Raw genomic sequence first — 24,176 nt, 5'->3', positions numbered from 1 at the left:
TTTGTTGTGCCAATTTTTATTGCTATCAGCAATTATGAGAGTGCCTTTTTCTAAACAGTTTCACCACAGAATGTGTGTTCAACTTCTCAGACTTCTGTCATTCTGATAGGAGAAAAGTGGAATAGTTTTAATTACTATTCTCTTATGAGTGAGTTTCAAATGCTAAAGAGAGATTTGTATTTCTTCTTTAGAGATTCTCTGCCTTCCCTAATTTTGCACTGTGGTATTGGTCTTTTTCTTATTAATTTGTAAGAGCTCTTTATTTATTATAGAGGTCAGATATTTGTCACTGAGATAAGTTCCAAATGTTTCTTCCTAGTTTGACTTTTAAAAAATTTTTTCTTAGGCTGTTTATTGCTTTTTTGTTTTCATTTTACCATGCAATAGTTTTTTTTGATTTTCATATAATCAAATCATTCTCCTTTTATAATACGGATATTCTGTTATAGTTAGGAATGTGTCTTATACTCCAAAGTTTAAAAAAAATTCTTCCAAGTCTTTTTCTAGAACTTTCCTAGATTCATTATCTTTAAAGTTTTTGATCAGTTTTGAATTTTCTAGTTAAGTGAATCCAAGTTTATTTTTATCTACTTGCTAGCAAGATATTCCAATACTGTTTATTGAATAATCTATTTTTCCACCAATGATTTGAAATAACACCTTTATCACAACAAAATCCTATATTATTTGGACCCATTTCTGATCTTTCTAGTCTGTTGTATTGGTTTATCTATATATGTACCAGTATCATAGTTCTTTAAAACACTGAACATGTTTTATATCTGGTAGGATAAGACCTTTTGATTTCTCTTCTTTTACAGAGTTGTCTGGGCTATTCTTATGTTTATTTCTTCACATGAAATTTAGAACCATGAAACCTGGTTTAAAAAATATGTATTAGTATTTTATTGGAATTTCATTATAGTTGACCCTTGAACAACACAGGTTTCAACTATGCAGGTCCACTTATATGCAGATTATTTTTTCAATAAATACATTGGAAAATTTTTTTGGAGATTTGCAACAACTTGAAAAAACATTTTACTTTCTCTAGCTTACTTAATTGTTAGAATACCGTATATAATAACATATAAAATATGTATTAATCAGAGGTTTATGTTATTGGTAAGGCTTCCAGTCAATAGTAATAGGGCTATTAGTAGTTAAGTTTTTGGGGAGTCAAAGTTATACACAGATGTTTGACTGCATGGGGGGTTGGCACCCCTAACCCCCATATTGTTCAAGGGTCAACTGTAAATCAAAGCAGTAATTGAGAAAAGATTGACATTTTGTTTGATACTGAGTCTTCCTATCAAAGATTGTGGTGTGACTTTCTTCTTTTGTGTGGGTCTTCTTTTTACCTCTCCATTAGTTCTAGTCCTGCTTACAGATGGAAGACCTTTGGGAGACAGAAAAATTCCAAGTCCACAAATAAGTTTAGTTCCTCCTGGTGACAGCAATAACTGAGGCCTTCCTTGGTTTGCACGCATCTCTCTCTGGGCCAAAGCCCGCTTGCCCCTCCCTCATGTGGTGTTGGGTTGGGGTTTGTGGGGAGAGGGGAGGGTCTGTCATCAACAGATAGAAAGAGACAAGGGAGGGGACTTTGAATGTGGGAGAGAGACACCATCTGGGTATCCAGAACTGAAAGTCAGCAATTTTGGACAAAGATAGAAAGAAAGTGCAGGCGTGGAGGACTGTGGGTTACCGGTGAGGTCTGCAGGAAGGTTGGGAGGAAGAGAAACCAGAGGGTGGGTAAGAACAAAGCGTGGGAGAGGAGGAAGGGGTGGGTCGGGAAGGGCGGCGGGGCAGGAGTACATTCCAGTGAAGCCTCTGTAAGAGCTGGGGGCAATGTCTTCAGTGTCAACGTCTTTTTTTATATATGTAATAAATAACATCCATATAAAAGGGTATAAAATGAATGTGCACAGTTCACTGAATGGTTGTGAAGTCAACTCCCTTTCAGCCACCACCAGGTCAAGAAATGGAACGTTTACCAGCCTCCTGGGTACCCCCTATCATACGTCTCCCAGAGGTCACCAGTGCCCTGATTTTTTATAATCAGAAGATAATGGCTATTATAATAAAGAAGAAAATGTTGAAAAATTCAAGACCAGGACTGAAATGTGCTAGAAAGGGGATTGGAACCTAGACCAAGAAGGCATACCTGGCAAATCAGGAAACTGAGATGGAGGTGCAGCCCTGAAGAAGGGGCCCCTGGAGCAGAGGCTGGGGAGCAAGGCCATTAGTCCGTGGGGGATGTGGGCCCCTTGGCCTCTCTGTGGGCCCTCCGCTGCCTGGCTCAGCACATGCCACCCAGGCCAGCCAAACAGCTGGAGGCAAAAGCTTGATGCATATCTGGTCAGGGCCTAGTGGGCCATAGTACAGGATCATCTTGGTTTCAAGGAGCAGAACCCACTTCAACTAGCCCGAGCAAGAGAGGTGGGGCTGCATGCCCACCAGCACTGAGGCCAGCTGCTCCCAGGACTCTATTAGGGAAATCACAAATGCTGATTTCTTGAACTCTCTGTGGGCTGCTGGCCAACTTCTTCCAGGCTTCCCTCTGCTCCATTCCCCTTTTGCTTTCTCAGGGTTTTTTGACCTCTCCCCAAGAGAACCCTCCTTTCTGTCTATACCAGGGAGTTCCTGCTCCTTAATGCCTTCTCTTCCCCAAAGGAGGAAATCTGAGAGCTCCCCTTACATGGGTCCCACCCTGGGCCAGCGAGTGGTGCTGCTGGGCCCAGATAGCCCATCTGGTCCAAGGGGAGAACACCATGAACAGAGCTTTTGGAAAATTGTCCAACACAGAGGACGCAAAGCAAGAGGCATCCATTTGGCTGACGCTTGGTGTTTGCGGACAAGGCATGTATGCTTCTGAATTTTAATTCGTCCCGGGAGGTAATCAGGACATCTTCTGAGGTGTGGGTTTGAATGGGCTTTGTCATGGGGTGGCCCAGGGGAGGGGATCATGTAAGCAGCCAGCACCACCTGTTCTCCCCTGGTAAGGGCATCTCAGGACTTTGTTTCCTGGTGAAGAGACCTTCAGAAGAGAAAGTGTTGCTGGTTAGTGTAGAATGGAGAGATGGATTCAGAATACTCATGATTCTAATGCCTGGGGCCTGTGAAGACACTTTTACTTTTTGGAGTTGGAGTATTTGTGAATGCAAGGGCCTCTGTGCTTGCCCAGTGAGGAGCAAAAGAGGAGAGCATGCAGCTGGAAAGTGGTGCCAGGTGGGTCAAAGGTCAAGGCCATGCAGACAGCTAAGGGCGCTGAGTGTGAAGTGGGGCAGGGCAGGTAGTTCTGGAACAAGACTGTGCCTGGGGTGGATGGCCTGCTTGTGTGTGGCTGGCTCCATGGTGAAGGGTGCAGCATTTTGGCCTAAAGAAACTAGGGTTGGGTAAGGTGAGGGCCTATGCTCTCTCACACAAGGGCATTTAGGAAGGAACTTCGTAGTTATTAAAAGGATCAAGGTCATTCAGTCCCTGCAAGTGTCCGTGAGACCTGGCACCACAGAGAGAAAATGCCTATGTGGGGTCTGTGAAAAATCTCTGTGGGATGCTCTGGCCCTCCCCAGTCCCCTAACCACATTCAAAGCACCTTTCAGTGAGGTCTACCTTGACCACCATATTTAAAGCTTCAGTCCCACCACCGGAAACACCCAGTTCCCCTTGCTCAGTGTTTTATTTTTATGGCAGCTTTTACCTAATGCACAGTACACTTTGCCTTCTATTATTTTCCGTCTCCTCCTACCAGGATGTAAGCTCCAGGAGGGCAGGGGTTTCTGTCTATTGTGTTGGTAGATGCAATCCCAGTGCCTAGAAAAGTGGCTGGCATGTGGTAGGCACCCAGCAAAGACTTGTTGAATAAACTGAAAAACCTGAGGGTGCTGAGAGTGGAATGGGGGCCGTGGAGTATTTTAATCCATGATTTCCAACCTCTTTCAGTACAAAGGCCTCTTTGAAGTGCAAAACATTTCAGAGGCATATATGGTAGGACTATAAAGCACCAAGTGCTTTGAATTTGTGCTTGAAAACAAATTTCTGCTTTATTAAGCTATATACATTTGACAAATGGTAAGCGATATTCTCTATTTACATCTTTTTCTTTACAGATACAAAAAATAAACTGAAAGGTTTAATAATGCTTAAAATGAAATATGCTTATTACATAACACTTAAAATATGTTCAACATCATTGTAGCTTCATCCTTATGAAATGTGATCATAGTTCACTGTCAATCATTTCCAGTATTCAAACAGTGATCTAAACACAGCTTAGATGGAAATAATGTACTTACATTGGCACAACAGTAGTCCCAATAGTTTATATTTAAAAATCACTTTTAAGTAACCTATTAAGAATTTTAAGAACTAATGTTCACATTTTCAACTCAGTAAGTCTATGGGTTAGTTTGCTTTTTGGTTTGTTTGTTGGTTTGGGGGTGGAGTAGGGACTAAAACCAACATACATAATTTCCAGAGCAGACTATCTATGGTATTATACAAGTCAATTTTCAAATTCCAGATTTGCTTTTTTCAGCAATGCAATCATTCTGTTAAGAAAAGTGGCCTCCTGTATGTTTCTACAAGTCCGTTTATAACATATTCAATGTACATGAATAATAATTTACCATGACGGCATTTGGGGTGGGGCTGAGGGCGGGCATCATATGGAGCTAATAGTAGTACTGTCCCATGGTGTGAGAGTAAAGTTTCTCTCTCACTGACACTTTCTTTCAATTTCACCTCCCCCAGTACGATTCCATTCATAATCTCGATTTTTAAACCAGAAAGTTATTATGGGAAATCCAAAATAACCCACGCAACTTGCTAAAGTTCTATCAATGAGCAGCTTCTTACTGAAGGACTGAAGGAATTAAATAGAAGGCACAGTAGCATGGAAAGCTTTCAGATCGTAGTAATCTTTTTGTGTATTTATTTGTGTGTGTGTGTATACCATACTTGCTTTCTTGTTGTTAAAAATGTCTGCTGAACAATTAGAAAATCCTTATTTGTCATCTTTCCCTTTAGTTTTTCTGTACACCATCTCTCGAAAACTGGCCAGAATCTTGTTTTCCCGCTTTCGCCTCTCTTCTTGGTTAAAGGATGCCAGGGCTCTCTTCTCATCAGCACTATAGATCTGGTTTTCTTTCCGCAGTCGCACAGCCTCCATTCGGCGATGCCTGCTACCACTCATTACATAGCCCAAGCACTCAAATGATGCAATTTCTTCACTTGTCAAGCCAATTTCACCTCTTCGTGGGATACGTTTTCCAGCTTTTACATATTCAGCCATAGCTGCACCTTCACCAGGTAGCAGGGCATGGCCATAGTTCAGAGGTTTATCATCTTGAGAGGCAAGTGTTTTTGGAGGCTCTGGGCCAATTAAATCTGAGTGTTCTTCAGGCTTTGATCGATCCTTCCAGGGATACTCCAGAAACTCTTCTTGAGAATCTTTAGAGCTGGAATCACTGGAATCTTTTCTGCTCTTCTTTGATTTCTTTTTCTTGTATTTCTTCGATTTGCGTTTCTTCTTTTCCTTTTTCTTGGCTTTCTTTGCTCTCCTTTTTGCATCTTCATCACTGGAGTCTGTTTCAGAATCAGAGTCACTGTCACTATCGTCAGAATACTTCTTGTGTTTTCTTTTAGATGAGTTTTTCTTTCTCCTTTTCTTGGACCTTCCTTTTGAATGACTAGATTTCTTCTTCTTTTCTTCTTCTGAGGTAGAAGATGAAGTGGTACTTTTCTTTGGCTCTTCATCCTCTACTGGTGTATGCTCATCGGAGTCTGGCCCTGGATTCTTCGGAGAAAGCCCCCACACTTCAGGAGCCCCCAATTCTCCGATCCTCTCTCTCTCACTTAGTCTCTTCCGCCGCAGGCTCTCCTCCCTTTCCTTGTCCAGAGGGCTGGGCCACGGCCTGTCGCCCCCGTAGAGGCGCGAGTAGCCGCCGTAATAGGCGGACGAGGCGGCAGAAGCGAAGGGGGCGCCCCGTGACGCGAAGGGCCGATCTCGAGAGCGTGACCGCGAGCGATAGGACTGGTTTCGGGAGCCCTGGCGGAGGCTGTTCCGGTCTCCCGACCGAGAGCAAGAACGCGAGCGCGAGCGCGAGCGGCGGCCCCGCGGGGCGCGGGCGGCTTTACTGGGCCTGGGGCTCCTCGACGAACTGCGACGTTTACCCCCGAAGCCCGAGGCCTCCCGCTCCGGGCTGCGAGAACCGGACACCGGGGCCATCACCGCCGCTCGCTGTCCGAAACTGCAGGAGAAACGGGCGCTTACGGAGCCGAGGAAGCTCTCAGCGGCCGGGCTGCCGGAAGCTTGCGAACAGTTCCGGGTACATCCGCAAATTCCTTCCCCGGACCTAGGCGGTCCCCCAGAGAGATAGGATGTGTGTACCGGCGTAAAGAAGCCGGTGGACCAAGGGAAGGGGACTGGGGAGGATGGGTGGGAAGGGAGGGATAAGGGCGGGGAAGAAGAAAGGGGGCATTGCGATTAGCATGTATAATGTGGCGGGGGTGGGGGTGGGGCACGCGAAGGGATGTGCAGCACAGAGAGACAAGGAGTGATTCTACAGCATCTTACCATGCTGATGGACAGTGACTGTAATGGGGATTGTGGGGGGACTTGGTGAAGGGGGGAGCCTAGTAAACATAATGTTCTGCATGTAATTGTAGATTAATGATAACAAAAAAAAAAAAAAAAAAGAAGCCAGTGGAGCAGCGGATCCGTCGATCGTTCCGGTTAGTGAGGCTGCTCACGTCTAAACTGCACAGGAGACCTCGTTCTTTCTTCAGCCTCCCTCTGAAGTTATTCCAGATGAGCCCCCAAAGATGATGCTGGGGTTCTTGTTTGTGGAGTCAAAGGATGAGCTTCACAAACACCCAAGGTAGGAGAGCCAGGGAGAGGCTTTTATTTAGAAATAAAGTGAGAGGAAAGAACTCCTGGCTCACTCCAGGAGGGGACAAGAGAGCCCTATTCATATCTTTTTATGCATTATACTGACACTGACAGACACATACATGGATTCACAAATTGTTTGCTGTAACTCTGAGGACACCGAGGGCCTGTAGTCCACAGGTCAGCCTTTAAACAGGTAGAAGGAAGGCCCTTGGAAGATGGAAACGTTCCAGATCCACAAAGAAGTTTTAGCTGTTCATGAGGACAGCAGTAACTAAGGGCCCTGCTTGGTCTCTATTCACCTCCTTCTGGGCCAAAGCTCACTAGCCTCTCCCTCACATGGCATTTGGGCTGGGATTTAGGGGACAAGGGGTGGGTCTGTTACTAACAGAGGGACTTGGAGGTGGGGAGAGAGACACCATCTGGGTATCCAGAACTGAAAGTCAGCAATCTTGGACAAAGAAAGAAAAGGGCAGGGTTTCAACCATTTAAAGCCACTAGCAACTACAAAAAAATTGAGCATTTAATAGTTTATTGGCTATTTAGTGATCAGAGCACTAGGCTCAAACTCTAGAAAGGCTAACAGTTGAGTTTTGAAGAGAGGAGAGCAGGAAAGAAGGGACTTGAGATGAGCATGGGCCTTGGAGCAACAGAGATTCTTTGAAGTTTATTCTCTGACAAGGACCATCTGGATGACCAGGAGGTTATTTTTGTCTTTGGGCCATGGAGATGAAATGGGATGGAGAATGCTAGGTCTTTAGTGCTGTACTTGGGACATCTGGATGCTCAGCGAATGTTCCTTCTTCCTCAAAGTTCTGAGAGAGGGGGCAGTGTCCAGGAAGAGCCCAGGCACATGGGGGAAGGGTGTTGGAAGGCGGGCTAAGGGTGTCCTGTGCAGGGGTGACAGGGTGAGCTTCAGGGGTTCAGGGAAGTAGGGCTCTTGGGGAGGCAGGACAGTTTCTGGAAGCGTCAACTTTGGACAGAGAGGCGGAGTCCTGGATGCATTTGCAGTGGGTTGGAGGCACTGCCATCCTCGCAAGTGGTGACCATGTGTTCCTTGCTGAGCGGCTGATCAGATGCAGTCCCTAATTAGAGAGAGAGAGTCCTGCTTGCAGCCTCAAACTGAGACTTTAATTCTAATCAGCATTTCAATTCCAGTGCATTTGGCAAAATAAAAACAGCTGTGAAGAGCACTGGTGAAAAAGACAGAGTCCTCCTCATCCATGCCTTTCAACCCTTCAGCTTTTGGGGACACTTGGCTCTTGCAGCCATTCTTCCTGCCCCCTGCTCTTTTAGACTTTCCAGGGAACATGATAGCTGCCGACCGGCATGTGCTGCCACCCCCTGATGCCCCAAGAAACAGCCCAGGATCCCAGTTAGGGCCAGTCCGCTTGTGTTGGCCTGTACGGGTGTCTGTCATCTCAGATGGGCTCTGTGGTGGGACAATCATACAGACCTGAGCCGCAGAGATGCCAGTGGGGCTATTTTCAAGAGATTGGGCTGTGAGCAAGTCACAGACAAAACCAAAGAACACAACCCAGTGCCCTAGACCACCACTTTTCAGCTACTGATGGGTTTGGCCTCCATTCCCCCTGTTTTTGTGGGCCAGCTGAGAAGTGTCCACTTATGTAGGATGTAATTTTACGAGCTCTAAGATGCCCAGCTATCCTTTGGCCTGAAATAGAAATTCTCCTTGTAGGAGACATGCCTTTGGGTCAAGAAGGCTACTGTCAACGAGGAGCAGCCAGCTGGAGAGGGTCCGGTCTCTGTGGCCATTAGCAGGCAGCAGTGCTGACACGGCCTTGAAATTTTTGGAGGGAGAGGGTCCACAGTAAAGGACACGGGACAGGCACTGGTGATATGGAGGCACATACAGGAAAATATCTGTGGCCACGGGAGGGACTTTTTAGTGGGAGGAGCATCTGGGGACCTGGCTTCTAGGGCATTGTAGTGAGAAATGCAGAGAGCCAGGCAATCTGCCCTGATGTCTCTGCTTTCACTCTTGGCCCACCGACTGTGGATTTAGGACTGTGTGCTGGCCCCAAAGCTCATGGAACTAATCTTTCATTTATGAGTCTGTCAGTGCCCTCCTATTATTCTAGTATGTTCCGCAAGGGAAATGAAAATCCTACTCCCATCTCCCACAGTTCAGCCAACCTCCAGGGAAAGGCCTAACAATGCTTCAGCAAGGCTCCAGGCTGGAGGGCAGCGCCACTCCTTTGCTGCCTTGAGCACCCCTGGGGTGTGGCGGGGGTCAGGTGCGTGCCCTGTGGTTAGGCTCTCTGATTGGTGATGGAACCTGCAGCCTGGTTTTGCTCTACCAGGGAAATTCGTTCAGTGCAGCGAGGCTAAGGAGGCCGTTCCATCTTTAGTGGTGTAAAACAGGACACCTGGCAAAAGGAAGGTTGTTTCTGTACTTGGTTCAGTTAAGGAGAGGGAAGTAAACCCATCAAATAATGACATAGTTAGTATTGTCAATTTTTCTTAGGTTCACAGCTTCATGCTAGCTACTGAGGAGATTACAGCAGGAATCCAAATTGGGGAACCACAGCTTTCTGTTTCCTGGGACAGTCCTGGCTTATACCTCCTGTTCTGATGTAATTCTTGTTAGCTCCCTCTTTTACTCTCAGGAGCGCCCTGCCTTGGACAATACATTGTATGTTTACCCTCAGTGTAAAAGTGCTGCCACGGTGCTCACAACCTAGTTAGGAAAAATAAGCAGCTCGTCTTTGGAATGAGTGACATGAGATGAAGCCAGCTGGCTTACTGGAATCCACGCACATCTAAAGAGTGAACCAACCCTCCGCTTTCATATGCCATTTAGGTTCCTGCTGTAGTTCCAGATGGCATCACATGCATCCATTCCATGTTGGTAGCGCCCTCTGGAGACCTTCCTAAGGTCTACAATGTGAAGGGTGCCCCTAGAGCTGTGCATCACAGCACCCTGCGTCCCGGGTTTGGAAATGGCTGAGAGATGATTGTCTTGTTCTAGCTGCTCATTCCCAGCTGGGAGCCTGGCAGCCCTCTGAGGACAATGGGCATGGCTTGTTCATCTTCACACTCCTTGGCACAAGTGTACACAACACAGCAGTTCTCCAACACATGTGGTTGCCCTGAGCCATTAATTCCTAACCATTAATCCCTAACACAAGCCCCTCAAAGACATTTATGAAGATGGTCTGATTCAGTGGTTCTCAGCAGGGCTGGGGAGAGTCCCCAAGACCTTTTCTGGGATCTGATTTGCTTGTCTCCACTTCTGCCTTCGTCCACACCCCTGCCACAGCCACACACTTCTTTCTAAACTGATTAGTGACCCTTGTGTGTGCTGAGGTTAACCTTCTGCAGGCAGCCCTCAGGAGGCCTGGCATGTCCCAAGTCTGGGGACTGTGCTCCTTCATCTTTCCCCCTTGCCTGCCCTCGTGTAAGGTTCCTCGTGTAAGGACAAGTGGAATTTGATGAAGTGGGCCACATGCCCAGCCTCCTGCCCAAGATGTCATAGAATTCATCGGAGGGAGCAGAGCAGAGAGAAGGCAGAGGAGCATCTCCTTGGATGGCACAGGGCTCCTCATGGCGGGCCAGACCCTGCGATGGAAGAGGTATGTCCAGGGTATGTCTAAGGTGTGTCTAGGGTATGGACGCCAGAACCCATCTCCCCAGCCATGGGCATGTGGCCCTTGGTGTTTCCCCGGGAGGCCGTGGCATGAGGAGGAGAATGTGGAAACTCGTTCTGATGTTACCATCAGCTTGAACTCCCCAAGATGCTCTGAGAGTTGTTTCTATTTGCTCTGCATCAGTGTACAGGTCAGAAGGCCAGAAACAGCTGAAAATAGGTGAACTTGGACAGAGGGATTTGGGGCCCCCCAAAACCTGCCTCCCAAAAGTGACTGCAAAATCTTGTGCCATGGCTTCTGTTCTTGAGGCAGATAATTGGGGGTCCAACCCCAGCTCAGCCACTTTTGATCAGGATGGCCCTGGGCATGTCACCCCACCTCTCTGAGCCTATTCTCAGCAGCAGCACAGCAGGGTGTGTTGAGGCAGGGCAGGGATGTGGGACAAGGGTCATGTCATTGTAAAATCTACTCAGCCTGCAAAAAAGGCCCAGCTTGTTCTTTAACTTAATCTGTTTGCTGCTCTTCCTTTTCTTCCAGCCCCTTAATTAACTAACTTTGTAATCAGGGTAGGAGATAGACCTCCAAAATGTAATGGAACCTCTGTGCATAGAGAATGTCGAAATCCAGACCAGCACAGTCACCTAAATAACCCTGTTCTTAAGACAAAACTTCAAAGCAATTACGAATCACCCACATACATCATGCCTTTTGCTGACCCCCCACTCAGAAGGTCCTATAAAACTCTGAACCCCAAACCCTTAACATTGCCTCCTCTCTGAGGTCACCCACAATCCCGTCTGAGGGTGTACTGTCACATATCAAATGAACTTTCTCGCTGCTCCAATGGGGCACAAAGAGGTTCAATTGCCTTGCTCGTGTGTGGCCAAGCTGGGATTGGCAGCAGGCAGGCCCCAGAGTCCATGCATGTTCTGTTGCCATGGCCCACGGATATAATTTATATCAAGGCTAGAAATAAGCCCTGTCTTTCCTGGCCCCAGACAAATTTGTGACACTAACACTGTTTGCCACGGAGTCCCCATCCTTCCCTGGGGCTGTTTGGTGAGGAAAGCAGCTGGTAACGGGAAGGGGCTTCTTGGGAGAGAGGTGTGTCCAGGTTGCTTCCAGGAGGAGGCTGGGCAACTGTGGAGGCCGAGCCTGGGCAGAAGAAGGGCTATCTCCGAAGGGGAGGAGAGGGACGCTGATGGAGAAATGGTGCAGGGGTCACAGCGCCCTCCTCCTGGGGTCAATGGTCTGAGGGGGTCCAACCCAGTCAGGCCACCCTGTCTAGCTTCTGTTTGAACTTGCCACTGGGTTTCCTGCCTGGCTCTCCACAGAGAACCCACGTGGTCATTAGGATGCTCTTTCCCTTCTGATTCTCTGAGAATCTTTGCCTCAGGGAATCAGGGTCGGTCCCATATTCCAGAGTTGTGCTTCATAGATCCAAAATTTCTAGGAGCTTTCTGATTGCCAATCTTCTGCTCTGAGGCAGAAAAATCTATAGGCTTCATAGCTCTCAAAATGTCCAAAGCCACCCTCCACATTCCCAGTCCTGAATGAGTCAGAGGCAGTGGCCCTGGTCCTTGTGTCTCAGCTGGATGGGGCCTATGTCCCCAATTCAAAGGCACTCCAGGGTTCTGTGTCCCAAAATTTCCAAGAGAATCTTGATTTCAAACAGCCTGCATTGTCAGGAGCCCATGTGCTAGGCGGTGCCAGACAAATGTGTCCTGATTTTTGTTTCAGAAAATATGGTCAGCATAACTGAGGAGAGAGAAATTGGAGAGGACAGTAATTGTAGCCTGGTCCTGGGCATGAGGTGGAAACCACAGAGAGGCTGTGTTTCAGTTTGCTTAAGCAACAGTAGCTATCACAGCCTATCAGGGTGGAGGGGCTGTCAACATCAGGGTTGTCTGGTTCAGCCTCAGTCTTTCCATAAACATGTCCTGGCAGCTTGGAGTGCTGGCTCAAAGCCAGACAGATGCAGGTTTGAATGCAGGCCGAGCCATGCCCTGATTGTGACCTTGGGTAAGATGCTTAAATTCAGTCTCCTGTTTGTAAACCTGGAAGATTAATGGTACCTGCCCCACAGGGTTGTTTTTAGGGTTAAACAAACAAATGAATGGAAACTGATGCACCTGGCTTGATAGTAGTTATAGTCCTTCCTGTGTGCCGGGCACTGTGCTGAGTGTGGGGACACCAGGGGTGAACAAGACGCAGTCCTAGCCTGTGGCTGACACTGCTCATTGCCTCTCCCTTCCTCCTTCCTTCTTCCCCCTTTCCTTCCATGAGGAATCTTTATTATTCACGGTAACAAAGTATTCTTCTAAAAACCACCATGTCCCAATTTTTTTTTTTTTGTGGTGGGGAGGCTGATGGAGGTGGTCATGTGATATGGTTTGGGCCAATAAGATATAGGTGGGAGTCCATGGGTGGGATCTAATGAGACTCTTTAAAAAGGAGATGCTGCTAGAGGTGGAGTAGCCACCTGGGACACGGATGGGGCAAGCATGATGACAAAAATCACATGCTAAAGCAGAGCAGGAGGAGAAAGGAGTTAAATCCTTAATGGCAGAGTCAGCAAAATAGGACCCATAGGTCAAACCCCACCTGCCATCTGTTTTCCTCAATAAAGTTTTATTGAAACACAGCCCTGTCCATTCCTTTATATATTTTCTGTGGCTGCTGATTATCTGCCAAGATGTTACATGCTTCTGCTGGAAGACCCAGGGGAGAGTAACCCTCTCTAAACTGATCAAAGGAAATTTCAGATAGACAAAGAAAGGTTTGAGAGCTGGTCTGAGAAAGGGCAGGTACTATGCAGTTCCAGGATTATAGGGAAACTGTCTCTCCTTGAGGCTGGAGGTAGAATGAATGATGGAGCTCTTGGCTAAGGGGGGCAGTACCTCCATTAATAGTCCCTTCAGACAGTCCTATTGGAGGGAGATTCATTCCCAGAGAGCATTAGGGGGCTATCAGAGTACCCAAACAGTGAGGGTCTGTCACAGAGGGGCAGGTCCCTGCCTCCCAAATGACCCAGTTATCACTATGCAGTGTCTTTTGGTTGCCCTCCTCTCCCCCCATCAATTCTCCCCTCCTCTTACATAGCAACAGAACCTCCAATTATTTAGCTGGTTGTATGGACACCCATAATAAAGATAAACTTCCCAGTTTCCTTTGCAGCCAGATGAGTGCTGATGACTAGATTCTTGTCATTGGGATGAGAGAAAAAGTGATATGTGCAATTTATGGGATGTGAACTTAGAGGCTGTGCCCTACCCCTTTCCTGCTGCTTGGGATGTGGATGTGCTATTTCTCCATCTTGGACCATGTGGGTGAGAGTATCAACCTAGGGGAGGGAGCAAATCAAGGGAGGAGGAGCCTGGATCCATGACATCATGGAGCATCAAACCAGTCCTGGACTGCCTGCTTGCATTTACTGCTGATGGCATTTCCTGGAACAGAAAAGACATCTCTCTTATTTAAGCCACTGTTAGTCCTGGTCTCTGTTATTCCTGATACAATCACAATAATTCCAGGAAGCAATTACTCCTACTAAGCTGAGTGCAGAGTTTCAACAGCTTCCACCCAGTAGCTCTCCTCTTGGGACTGTATGCAACATTTCTGAGTTCTCTTCCAAAAGTCAGTCCATCAGAGATTTCTCAAGAAACCCATCCAGGCTCCATATCACACTGCTTCTTCTTTGGTTTCTCCCCTGTTCTCTGAAGGACACATCAGTCTCCTTTGAACAGACTGTTTGTCTTCATCCTCCCCAGCACGCCACAGATGCTCAGGTCATGCAGGTGGACACAGGGACACTGCCACCCACTCCACTTTAGATTCTTCAGCTCAAAGTTTCTCAACTAGCTTTTATAAATGGTCAGTGAGTTAATAGGTACCCTGAATGCTATCATTTTAATCTTTTTCTTTAGCCCCAATGAAAGATATTTAACATATTGTATTAGTTTTCTATGGATGCTGTAACAAAGTGCTATAAATACTGTGGCTTAAAAGAACACAGATTTATTATCTTCGAGTTCTGGAGGCCCAAAGTCAGCAGTGGGCCACGCAGGGCTACAAGCAGGGTGGTGGCAGGGCTGCCTTCCTTTCTGGGGCCTTTAGCGGAAGGTGTGTTCCTTCTAGCTTGGCCACTCTCCCTGGCTTGTTGTCGTCATCTTCTGTCTTCAAAGGCCAGCGGCGCTGGGCCAGGCCTTTTCATGCTGTCATCTCTTTGGTTCTGCCTCTTCTTCTGCACCTCCTCTTCCACCTTGAAGGACCCTTGTGATTACAGAAAGATCTAATCCAGGATAATCTCCCCATTTTAAGGTCTGCTGACCAGCAACCTTGGTTCCATCTGCCACCTTCTTTTTTGCTATGGAGCATAAGAAGATGACATATCCACAGGTTCCAAGGACATCTTCAGGGGGTATTATACCACCTACCACAAATATTGATGGGGGTAACTGTGACTACTACCACTGATTGAGGCTTTCAGCGGGTCAGGCGCTGAAGGACATGCTTAATACACAGTTCTTATTTCATCCCATAACCCTACCCTGGCAGAATTCTAAGGCGGCTCCTAGGGGTTCTGCTCCCTGATGTATGTGTCCTTTACAATCCCCTCCTTGTGAGTGTGGGCAGGACTCATGAATGTAATGGTCATTCCAGTGATCAGGTTATGCAATAAGGCACAGGTTATGGGATCATTAACCCCATGATTAGGTCATGTAAGAATCCATTTTAGCGGACAGGGCGGGAGGTTCTGCTGCTGGCCTTGAAGAAGCAAGCTGTCATGTTGTGAAAATGGAGGGGGCCACATGGCAAGGAGCTGAGGCTGCTTCTAGGAGCCAAGGGCAGTCCTGCCCAACAGTCAGCAAAAAAGTGGGGACCTCAACCATATAGCTGCTAAGAGCAGAATCCTGCCAACACCTGCATGAGCGTGGAAGCTGACTCTTCCCTGAGCCTCCAGATGAGAAGGCAGACTGATCGACACCTTGATTTTGATCTTATGGATCCTTAGGCAGAAGTCCCTACCTGGATTATGGCCTACAGAAACTGAGAGATAATGAATGGATTTGTTTAAGGCTGCTGTTTGTGACTATTTGTTTCCTCAGCAATAGAAAAAAAATACATCTCAGTTTGAGAGAACCAAAGCTCAGAGCATCTAAGAAACCTGCCAAGGTCAGAGGGCTAGTAAGTGGTAGAGATGCTATTCAGACTAGGGCCTATCTCCAAATCTGAATTTTAGCCACTACTGTTTCACAACTGACAAGCATGAATAATAGACTGGGTGTTATTTTATATTGTTAGTACTTTCTTTGTGCCTGATATAAACTATTTCTTGTCTGGCTTTTGGAAACAAAAATACGACTTTTCTCTGCAATGAGATAACCTCACCTGTTCTGATCATTTGGGCATTTCTGAGCTTCTGCTGGGCTTTCCATTGTAAAGTGATGCCTTGTTTTGAACACCATGGCACCAAAATTTAAATTCCAAAACAAGCTGAATGTGTGACCAGATTTAAGTAGAAACTCTATTGTTTCAATCGAACTTCGAAATGATGAAAGCTACAAAGCGATACCAGTGAGTTCATCCAGTGAGTCCCCGTGCTGAGTGAGCCAATGTCTAGAGACTAGAGAAACAGTTACTGCACATACGTCCATGACAGATTCGGGTCCTGTTGAAAGGAAGCAAAGGCAAACCAACTGAAAAAAGTATCTGAATTGTTACTGAATTTTTAGTAGTTTTTCATCTTTAGGAGTTTTCTCAACTACAGATGTAAAAAACCCAACTACCATCAACTTCTATGTTAAAAAGGGGCCTTCCTACTTGAAAGCTGGGAGCCCCTACTTCTCAGGGGGTCATGTATGCTCACTTCCATCCCACAGACGTTCTGGTTATCCTGGGTTCTTTGCTCTGTGTCATGTTCCTTTTCTCTTTGTAGGACACTCCCATAAGCCCTTCTGACACCAACCCGACCAGCTTTTGAGAAAGGAGGTTTGAATGAAGTTACTGGGTCATCCTGATGACTTGTGGTTTATCTGTTGGAGTGATTAAGAAGCTTGCGGCACAGCGAAGCTGCTCTGCTGCTGGCTGGTAAGCCCTGTTAGCCAATTAGCCTGTGCTCTGGGGAATGGTCAAGTACTATTTCCCACTAATTCTTCTGGACCCAAGGAGGGGGAGCTCTTTGGACTAGAGGTAGTTTGGGTGGAGTCTCCCGTTCCAGAGCATGACTGGGTAGCTAAACACTACAGCTGAGGTTCCCCTCTGGGTTACTAGTCCTTGATCAGAAAATTCCAGAATCCTTAACAGAGAAATGGACTCATGCCACCTCAGGCAAGGAGCTTCCTTGGTGTTCTTAAATTCACCAGGGAGAAGGGCAGGAAGGCTGGATTCTCACCCTGGCTTTGATGCCCATAGTTGTAGGGATTTTGGCAAGTCATTCTGTCTCACTGGCCCAGTTTTCTGATGCACAATGTGGATAATATCTTCCTTATTACTCTGTGGGGGAAAATCTCATAGAGCTAAAGTGTTTAGCTCTATGCATAACAAATCAACGCACACATAGTACCTTAAAAAACAGATTTCTTATCTCAGTTTCTGTGGGCCAGGAGTCTGGGCACAGCTTAGCCATGTCCTCTATTTAGATGATCTTATTGTTCCTAGTTATTTGCCACTTGCCTGTAAGAGGGCCACACATCCCTGCCTGTTTCCATGGGACTCACAGCCCCCACTTTGGGAAGAGTGCACTTCCTGGCTCCACTGTTGGGTGTGGCCATGCGACCTGCTTCGGTCAATGGAATGTGATCAGGAAGTAGTATACGCCACACCTGACCGGAAGCTTAAAAAGCCATTGTGACTTTCCTTGTGCCACAAGAAGAGCATGCTGCAGATGGGCTGCTCCTTCAGCCTGGCCCTGAAATGGAGACATGTGGAGCTGGCTTGCTTATGGGTTCCTCAGTGAGTCAGCCTCCACATCCACCCACCAGGACTGAGAATTAGAATTTCAGAGGGAGGAGAACCCTTTGAAGAACATGTCCTCAATTGCCAGACTTCATTTTAACTGCTAAGATTTAAGCATTTTGTGGGTAAACTGGCAGCTGTGAATGAAGACAATGTATGAAAATGATTGCCTTTGGTACCTTCTGTTTCCGGATTTGTATTCACCTGTTCTGCATCTCCATCCTGCAGGGTGGGCTTGTTTACTTCACACCTCTGTGTGATGCATGGGGTATAGGCCAGGGCAGGTTACGGAGCAGGCCCCGGATGCGGCTCTCCTGAGTGCAGCCCAGAGCCTGGTGCACATAGGTGCTCAATAACCCCCAGCCCAGGGGAGTGACAACAAAATAGAAAACACGTCTGAAGTACAACAGGCCTGGTCTTTCATCTACGATTGGGGAAGGACTTGTTCTTTCAGGACACTAACGATAATTAAGGGACCCAATCCAGCTGACTGCCTTTAACTTTTGGTTCCTCTGTTTAAAAATGCTGGGCTTGTGGCTTCAAGTACATCGAGAGAATTCAACCTGAAAGATAGGCAATTTGGCCAGGTTTCAAACCCACTTCAAATGCCAGCTCTAAATTTAGATGTGATCTTGAGACTTGAGTTTCAAGTTCCCTTTGAGTTGGGTGAAGACTGAATTTCAAGATACCACACATTTTAATTTATCTGTTCTCATCTTGATTTCCCCAAGCTTCTTTCTCTGTTTTCCAAACTCATCAGCCCGGATGTTACATCTGTCCATTTGGCTGTTGCTGGACTTCCTTCGCACCACTGTCTGTTACCATTACTCACACCTTGTACTCTGCATCTCCCTGCAGTCCAGTGTCCTCAGCTGGACTCTAGATGCCATGTGGGTGGGGGCTGGCCTCAGGCCTCTTTCTTTCCCTCCTCAGTGACACTTGCCCAGGGCCCAGCGTGACATGGGTCCTGCTTAAGGTTTGAGGGTTGCTCAGTTGTAAAGATAGAAACTGGGAGAAGGTGTGTCCCAGCCAGATTGCTAGAACCTTGGCTTTCTGGCTTGTTCAATTTTTTGTTGGAAGTAAACTAGTGGATATGCAATGCAAACCTCTGAAGAACAGTGGTTTGAATGACGACATTTATACAATTTAAGAAAACTTGGGGAAAACCAAGCCCTGGTGCCAGGCAAAGTTCAACCCATGCAGAGTAGCTCCTGCCATGCCAGGACTACCTGACCTGTTTGTATCCACTTTGTGGGGCAAGCAAAGGGGTAACGGGCTAGAGTCTGGCCCATGGAACAAGAACCAGAGTTCAGATCACACCTACCTTTTCACACCTTCACTCTTCTTTTAGAGAAAGACGGGGTAGTGGTTTTTCAGTGCTGACGTAACAAATTACCACAAGCTGGGGGGCGTCAACTGCAGACATTTATTGTCTCACAGTTGCTGAGGCCAAAGTCTGATCAAGGTGTTGGCAGGTTGGTTCCTTCTGAGGGCTGCCAGGGAAGGCCTCTTCTGGGCCTCTTTCCTAGCTTCCCAGACTTTACTGCTGATCTGTGGTGATTCTGGGCTTGCAGAGCTCTGCCTTCATCTTTACGTGGTGTTCTCTGTGTCCAAATGTCCCCTTTTTATAAGGACACCAGTCATATTGGATTAGGACCACCCTACTCCAGTATGACTCCTCTTAACTGATCTTATCTTCAGCAACCCTATTTCCAAGTAATGTCACATTCTGGGGTCCTGGGGACTAGGACTTCACATAGGAATTTTTTGGTTGGGAGGCAGGGGACATGATTCAACTCATAACACAGAACATATTCTTCTTGTTTGAATGTACTGTTCTCTAAATGCAGGTGTATCAATATGATTCAGTCTGCACCACACCTCTGAATCTGGATGATAAACTTCTGCAAGAACCTAAAGACAGGTTCCTTCCTCTCCCTCTCTACCCAGTGATCCATCCTCCCATCTGCCCATCCACCCACCCTCCCCCATCTCTTGTTACACACCGCTCCCCACACACACTTTTTGTATAGCTGGTACTTTGCAAGTCCCTAACTGGAGTCCCGCCATTCCAGGAGCACTACTTGGAGTCCCAATTGCGTGTGTCCTATGTGCCACCTCAGAGGAGGACAGCCTGGCTTCAGAATCCAGCACGGTACTTATGGGTTCCATGGCCTTGGAGACCCCTTTATCTGTGCACCTTGGTTGTGGTCTCTTCACCTGTAAAGCAGCAAACACTAGGAGCAGAGTGTGGTGCCCACTAGGCCCTGGGAAATGGTGGCGGGTATTAATGTTGCTACTGTAAGGTGGGCTGTAGAGAGAGAGCGGAAGCCTTCTGTCTGCCAGCTTCCAGGGCTCAACATGAGACACCCCTGGGTGGGTTCCAGGCTCTGTCACAGACACCCCCTGTAACTCTGGGAAGAAAATATGTTCCCACCCTGAGGTAAATAACCTTTGAAGCCGAAATCAGTCAAAGGGAGAAAAAAAGTGGGAGAAACAATTTATTGCTTACAAGCCATCATCTACTTCTGCTCGCCCCTGTTTCTTGCGACCCAGCTGCAAAAGGACCCCACCACACCTCTCTGGTTCATATATGCCCTCATTCCCCCTTGTAATCACCTATTGATATGGAGATGGACTACTTCTCTCCACTCCTTGGAAACACCAACTGATACGGAGATGCACTAAGGCCAGGGGAGCGATTCTGGGAATACTGCAGTTTTACCCACACCCCCTTGTTTGGTTTGTCCTCACAACAGTCTCAGAGCTGTGAGTCTTAACTGTTTGGGGACCTGGACCCCTCTGAGAATCTGGTATAAGTTGTGCATTCTCTTCCCCAGATAGCACATGTGGGTGGACTGCCCACACAAATGGTTCCTCTTCGGCCTATCTGTGGAGGCTGAGAAGCCTCACCCCAGAGGTAGCAACCTCAGAAGTTTATTTTTTCATTCCATAATCCCTTTCTGTGTGGCTGCCACACCCTGGGCACTGTGATAGGAGCCAGAGAATCAAGGAGAAGTAAGACAGGAGACCTTTCCCCCAGTTGTTCACAACCGTAATCTGAAGAAAAAAATGATTCAGTCTTCTCGGAGAAAAACAGCTATCCTTGTGTGAGAGTTCAGAGGAGGGATACTGTTTCCACTGTGGGGGTGTACGGACTAATCTAGTGTGTTCAGTGGAGGGAAGGACATTTGAGTTGGAAAATGAAAGATGAATGAAAGTTTGGTCTCAGATTTTCTGGCATTTCCAAAGGACACTTCTGGAAGTTGCAAGGGCACACATGTCAATCTGCTGGTGTTTGCCTTCACCTGAACATAATTCGCTGGTAGATTCCTAAAATGCTGCTCCTCTGATAAGAAGCCAGATGTAATGCCCATTGTGTTCTTCAAGTGCGGTCTTCCGAACTCAATACCACCCTCGCAACACATAGCACAGCATAAACACTTGCACAGAACACCCAAGATGTTGCTACTCTGCCTGTCTCCACTTCGCCTTTGTCATGAGGGACTCTCTGGGGTCTCTGAATCTCAAGAGGTGTCTGTTACTGAGGCTGGATAGGGCACAGCTCAGCTCTCTAGCCTGTCCCATGAACAGAAGTCTCAGATGCTCTAACAGGGCTTTGAATGGTGATGTGTTTTGTACGCATGTCCGTGGGTTGTTGGCTCTAACTTTTCTCCACCAGGAGAGTTCCCTTTCTCCTCTCACTCCTTCTCTTCTTTATCCAAATCACACAAATGGCCAAGAGCTGAAACCTCTCAGGGTCAGAGGACATTCTGATACACCAGGTTCTGTTTTGCTTCAGCTGCATTGAAGGCCTGTCAATTTCATTCTGGTTCATAAGGCTTTACTAGGAATTTTTCTGAAAGACTCGAGTTCCTTTGGTGGTGCAGCGAAGAGATCGGTCTTTGGGTTGGGTGCAGGTTAGGGGAAGGCCGGGATTGAGGCTCATTCTGGTTTGGGGCTTCATAGGGGGGTGTTTGCAGGGCCTTTACTTCAAGCAGTCCTAGATGGAAAGGGCAGGGGGCTGCGGCCTGGGAACCCGCCGTATGGAGAATTTTTAAAAGCTGCTCTGAGAGGAATACAGTGTGTTCCCCTGGCTTCAGCAGCCAGCAGCCTTCAGAGAAAAACTGAGCCTCATTCTCTGCTTATAGCTTTTGGTTCCCGCTGCCAAATGTGTTTGGTGGAGCAAGAAGTTAGGAAAGTACTTTCTGGTATGGGCCCAGTCACAGACTTGCAACACAACCCAGGGTAAATCAATTTTCCTCTCCAGGATTCAGTTTCCTTATGTGTAAAATAAGGAACTGGGACTAGAAACCAGATGATGGCTCGGTATCTTTCAGAGCAAAAACATTATAATGCTGTGAGAACAACTTTGTTCTAAAGGAACTGTGCATCTGAGGAACAGCCTCAAGGCTCCCTTCTACTGCTCTACTCCCAGTTCCTCCTTTACCAAAACCGAACCTTCTTGCCGGGCCTCTCTCTTAACACTGTGCTCGGCAGAGAGCTAACCAATAGCTTAAGCAGCGTTCCTGGATACCATTTGTATATTCGTGGAGGCCTTGGACATCATTGCCTGAGGGTCCCTCGGTTGCTGGGTTGTACCTCAGAGCTCCGGGCCCATGGGTCACAGGACCGTCCTCCAAGCTGCCCCTCATCCTCTCAGTAGACCATCTGTTGACTGTTTCCTCTGCACAAAGCCCTGTGTTCAGGCAATATTAGGCATATTCCATGCATAGGGAATACCCCACTTCAAGGTGCTAGGGGGTGTGCTAGGTAAGTGGGTGTTTCTCACATCCGAAACTCACTCTTTAAATAGTAACATGCTCTCATTCACTTTAGATATTTTAAGTGGCAATATGTCTGCCTTTGGTTTCTTGTTTCTCGGCCATTTTAGCTGGATAGCATGAACAGAAATAAACTTTCACCTTGACGAATATCAATTGTCATGCCTCAGGTTTTCATGGATAATAAAAAGCACACCTCCTTTGCATGGGCCATTTGAGGCCCACTGATTCCCTAAGAAAAGTGCTAACCTGGAAAGAGCTAAGTGCTTAGGTAATAGTAATTATTATTCTAGTTTCCAGTTGATGATCTGTGATAGATCCAAAATGATTTCCATAGAGCACTTTGCCCTTCGAGGAAGTGGCCCCTACACTGCCAGGCATTTTGAGCTCCTGGATGTGAATGGAATGGTTTCTCTGCGGCTCCCTGACCTCCGGCTGGGCGCCTCTCGTTGGCCCAGGGTGGCCTTCTCTCCTCCCTCCTTGCCCTCCCTGTTCTTTCTCTCTCCCTTCCTCTTTCCTTATTTCTTTTTAAAAGCTTATTGAGAGTTTTTCACTATAAAAGGACTATAGGCTCATTATAGAACATTTGAAAAAAGAAAAAACCACCAAAAAGTAGAAAGAAAAAAAAAAATCGCCTACGGCCTCCAAAGAAAACTGCGTTCTGGTTTAGTCCCACTTTATCTCTTTTTTCATAGTTTTGAGTTTTGTTTGCTTTACATGTTAAAGTCACGCTGCAGATACAAGTTTGTATCCTCATTACTTTTAGTTACCATTGTAAGCATTTTCCTACATTAATTTTAAATCTGTCACAGACATTATCTATATTAGCTGCACATAAGCCTGAGCAATGATGCTTTTTAACTTACTGCCTACCTCTCTTTAAGGTTGATATTAACATATTTCTAATTTGTTGTTCCTAATAGGCTGTGGCTGGGAAACCACCCATGGAACCCGTTAGAACTGTATCTAAAGTAAGAGTTAATTGGTCTTGGGATCTGAAGGGCTTGCCTGGAAGCCTTTAGATTTGAACTTTGTGACATATTCTTTAGTCTCTCAAAGGACCCCTTTACTTACATTTCCTGTTCTTGATTGAGGCCTGAATGATGAGATTATCAAATACCTGACCTCTCTATAAAAGAAATACAGTGGATTCTTGAACAATATGGGCTTAAGGGTGCCAATCCTCCTCCCCCATGGAGTCAAAAAATCTGTGGAAAACTTTTGATTCCCCAGAAACTTAACTATTAATAGCTTATCATTGAGCAGAAACCTTCCTGATAATGTAAATAGCTGATTAATGTATATTTTATATGTTATATGGGTTACATATATTCTTATAGTAAAGTGAGATGGAGAAGAGAAAGTGTTTTTTCAAACTGTTGCCAGTCTCCAGAAAATTTTCCAATATATCTATTGAAAAAAGTCCACATAAGTGGACCTGTGCAGTTCAACCCCATGTTGTTCAAGGGTCCACTGTATGACTATACTAGTAAAAATGATAAAATCCACTTTTCCTGCATTAGAGAAAATTTCTAATTTGAGAGGTAGAATAATTGTTAGGAGCCGCCTGTGTTTAAATCCCAGGTCTCCCACATCCTGGCTGGGTGACATCCAGCAAGTCTCAGCCTCTCTGTGCTTCAGTCCCTGCATAACGGTTTGATAAGAGTATCTGCCCCCCCGGGGTGGTGAGTGGTAAATGAATTAATCTGTGTGTGGTTCTTAGGACCGTGGTAAGTCCTAGTTGAGTGTTAATATTATGGTCTATGTATGTAGACAGCATTTTAAAGTTTCTCTTAAACTTTTTGACCTGGTCTGAAAGGCTTTTTGTTTTTTAGAGGCTCAAGTGTGGGAGGAGGAGTTTGGAAAGAAGAGCAAGGGGGAGAGCAGGGGCGGGGAAGTGACAGCCGGGAGCCTCCACCCCAAGGCCAGGGA

General features: G+C 46.6%; 1 protein-coding gene and 1 long non-coding RNA gene across 2 annotated transcripts; one reads left to right on the top strand and one right to left on the bottom strand.

The window, feature by feature from the left end:
• Positions 1-4,119: 4,119 nt before the first annotated feature.
• On the bottom strand, positions 4,120-6,349 carry LOC108406093 (NF-kappa-B-activating protein-like). Its single transcript, XM_037015348.2, has one exon. It carries the CDS (start codon positions 6,227-6,229, stop codon positions 5,006-5,008), a length of 1,224 nt encoding a protein of 407 aa, XP_036871243.2. The 5' UTR covers positions 6,230-6,349; the 3' UTR covers positions 4,120-5,005.
• Positions 6,350-6,578: 229 nt separating this feature from the next.
• Positions 6,579-17,626, top strand: LOC140846831 (uncharacterized). Its single transcript, XR_012126279.1, has 4 exons — positions 6,579-6,881; positions 10,319-10,488; positions 16,442-16,593; positions 17,164-17,626. It is a non-coding gene; the product is annotated as an uncharacterized lncRNA (long non-coding RNA).
• Positions 17,627-24,176: the final 6,550 nt, after the last annotated feature.

This window comes from Manis javanica, chromosome 16, assembly GCF_040802235.1.
Source record: "Manis javanica isolate MJ-LG chromosome 16, MJ_LKY, whole genome shotgun sequence".
NCBI classification, from domain to species: Eukaryota; Metazoa; Chordata; class Mammalia; order Pholidota; family Manidae; genus Manis; species Manis javanica.
Note: the sequence above shows the minus strand (reverse complement) of the source record. Positions and strands in the feature narration are given on the sequence as shown.

What these genes read in the sequence shown, in the direction of transcription:
- LOC108406093 (XM_037015348.2), bottom strand. Translation starts at nt 6,229, where the DNA reads ATGGCCCCGGTGTCCGGTTCTCGCAGCCCGGAGCGGGAGGCCTCGGGC.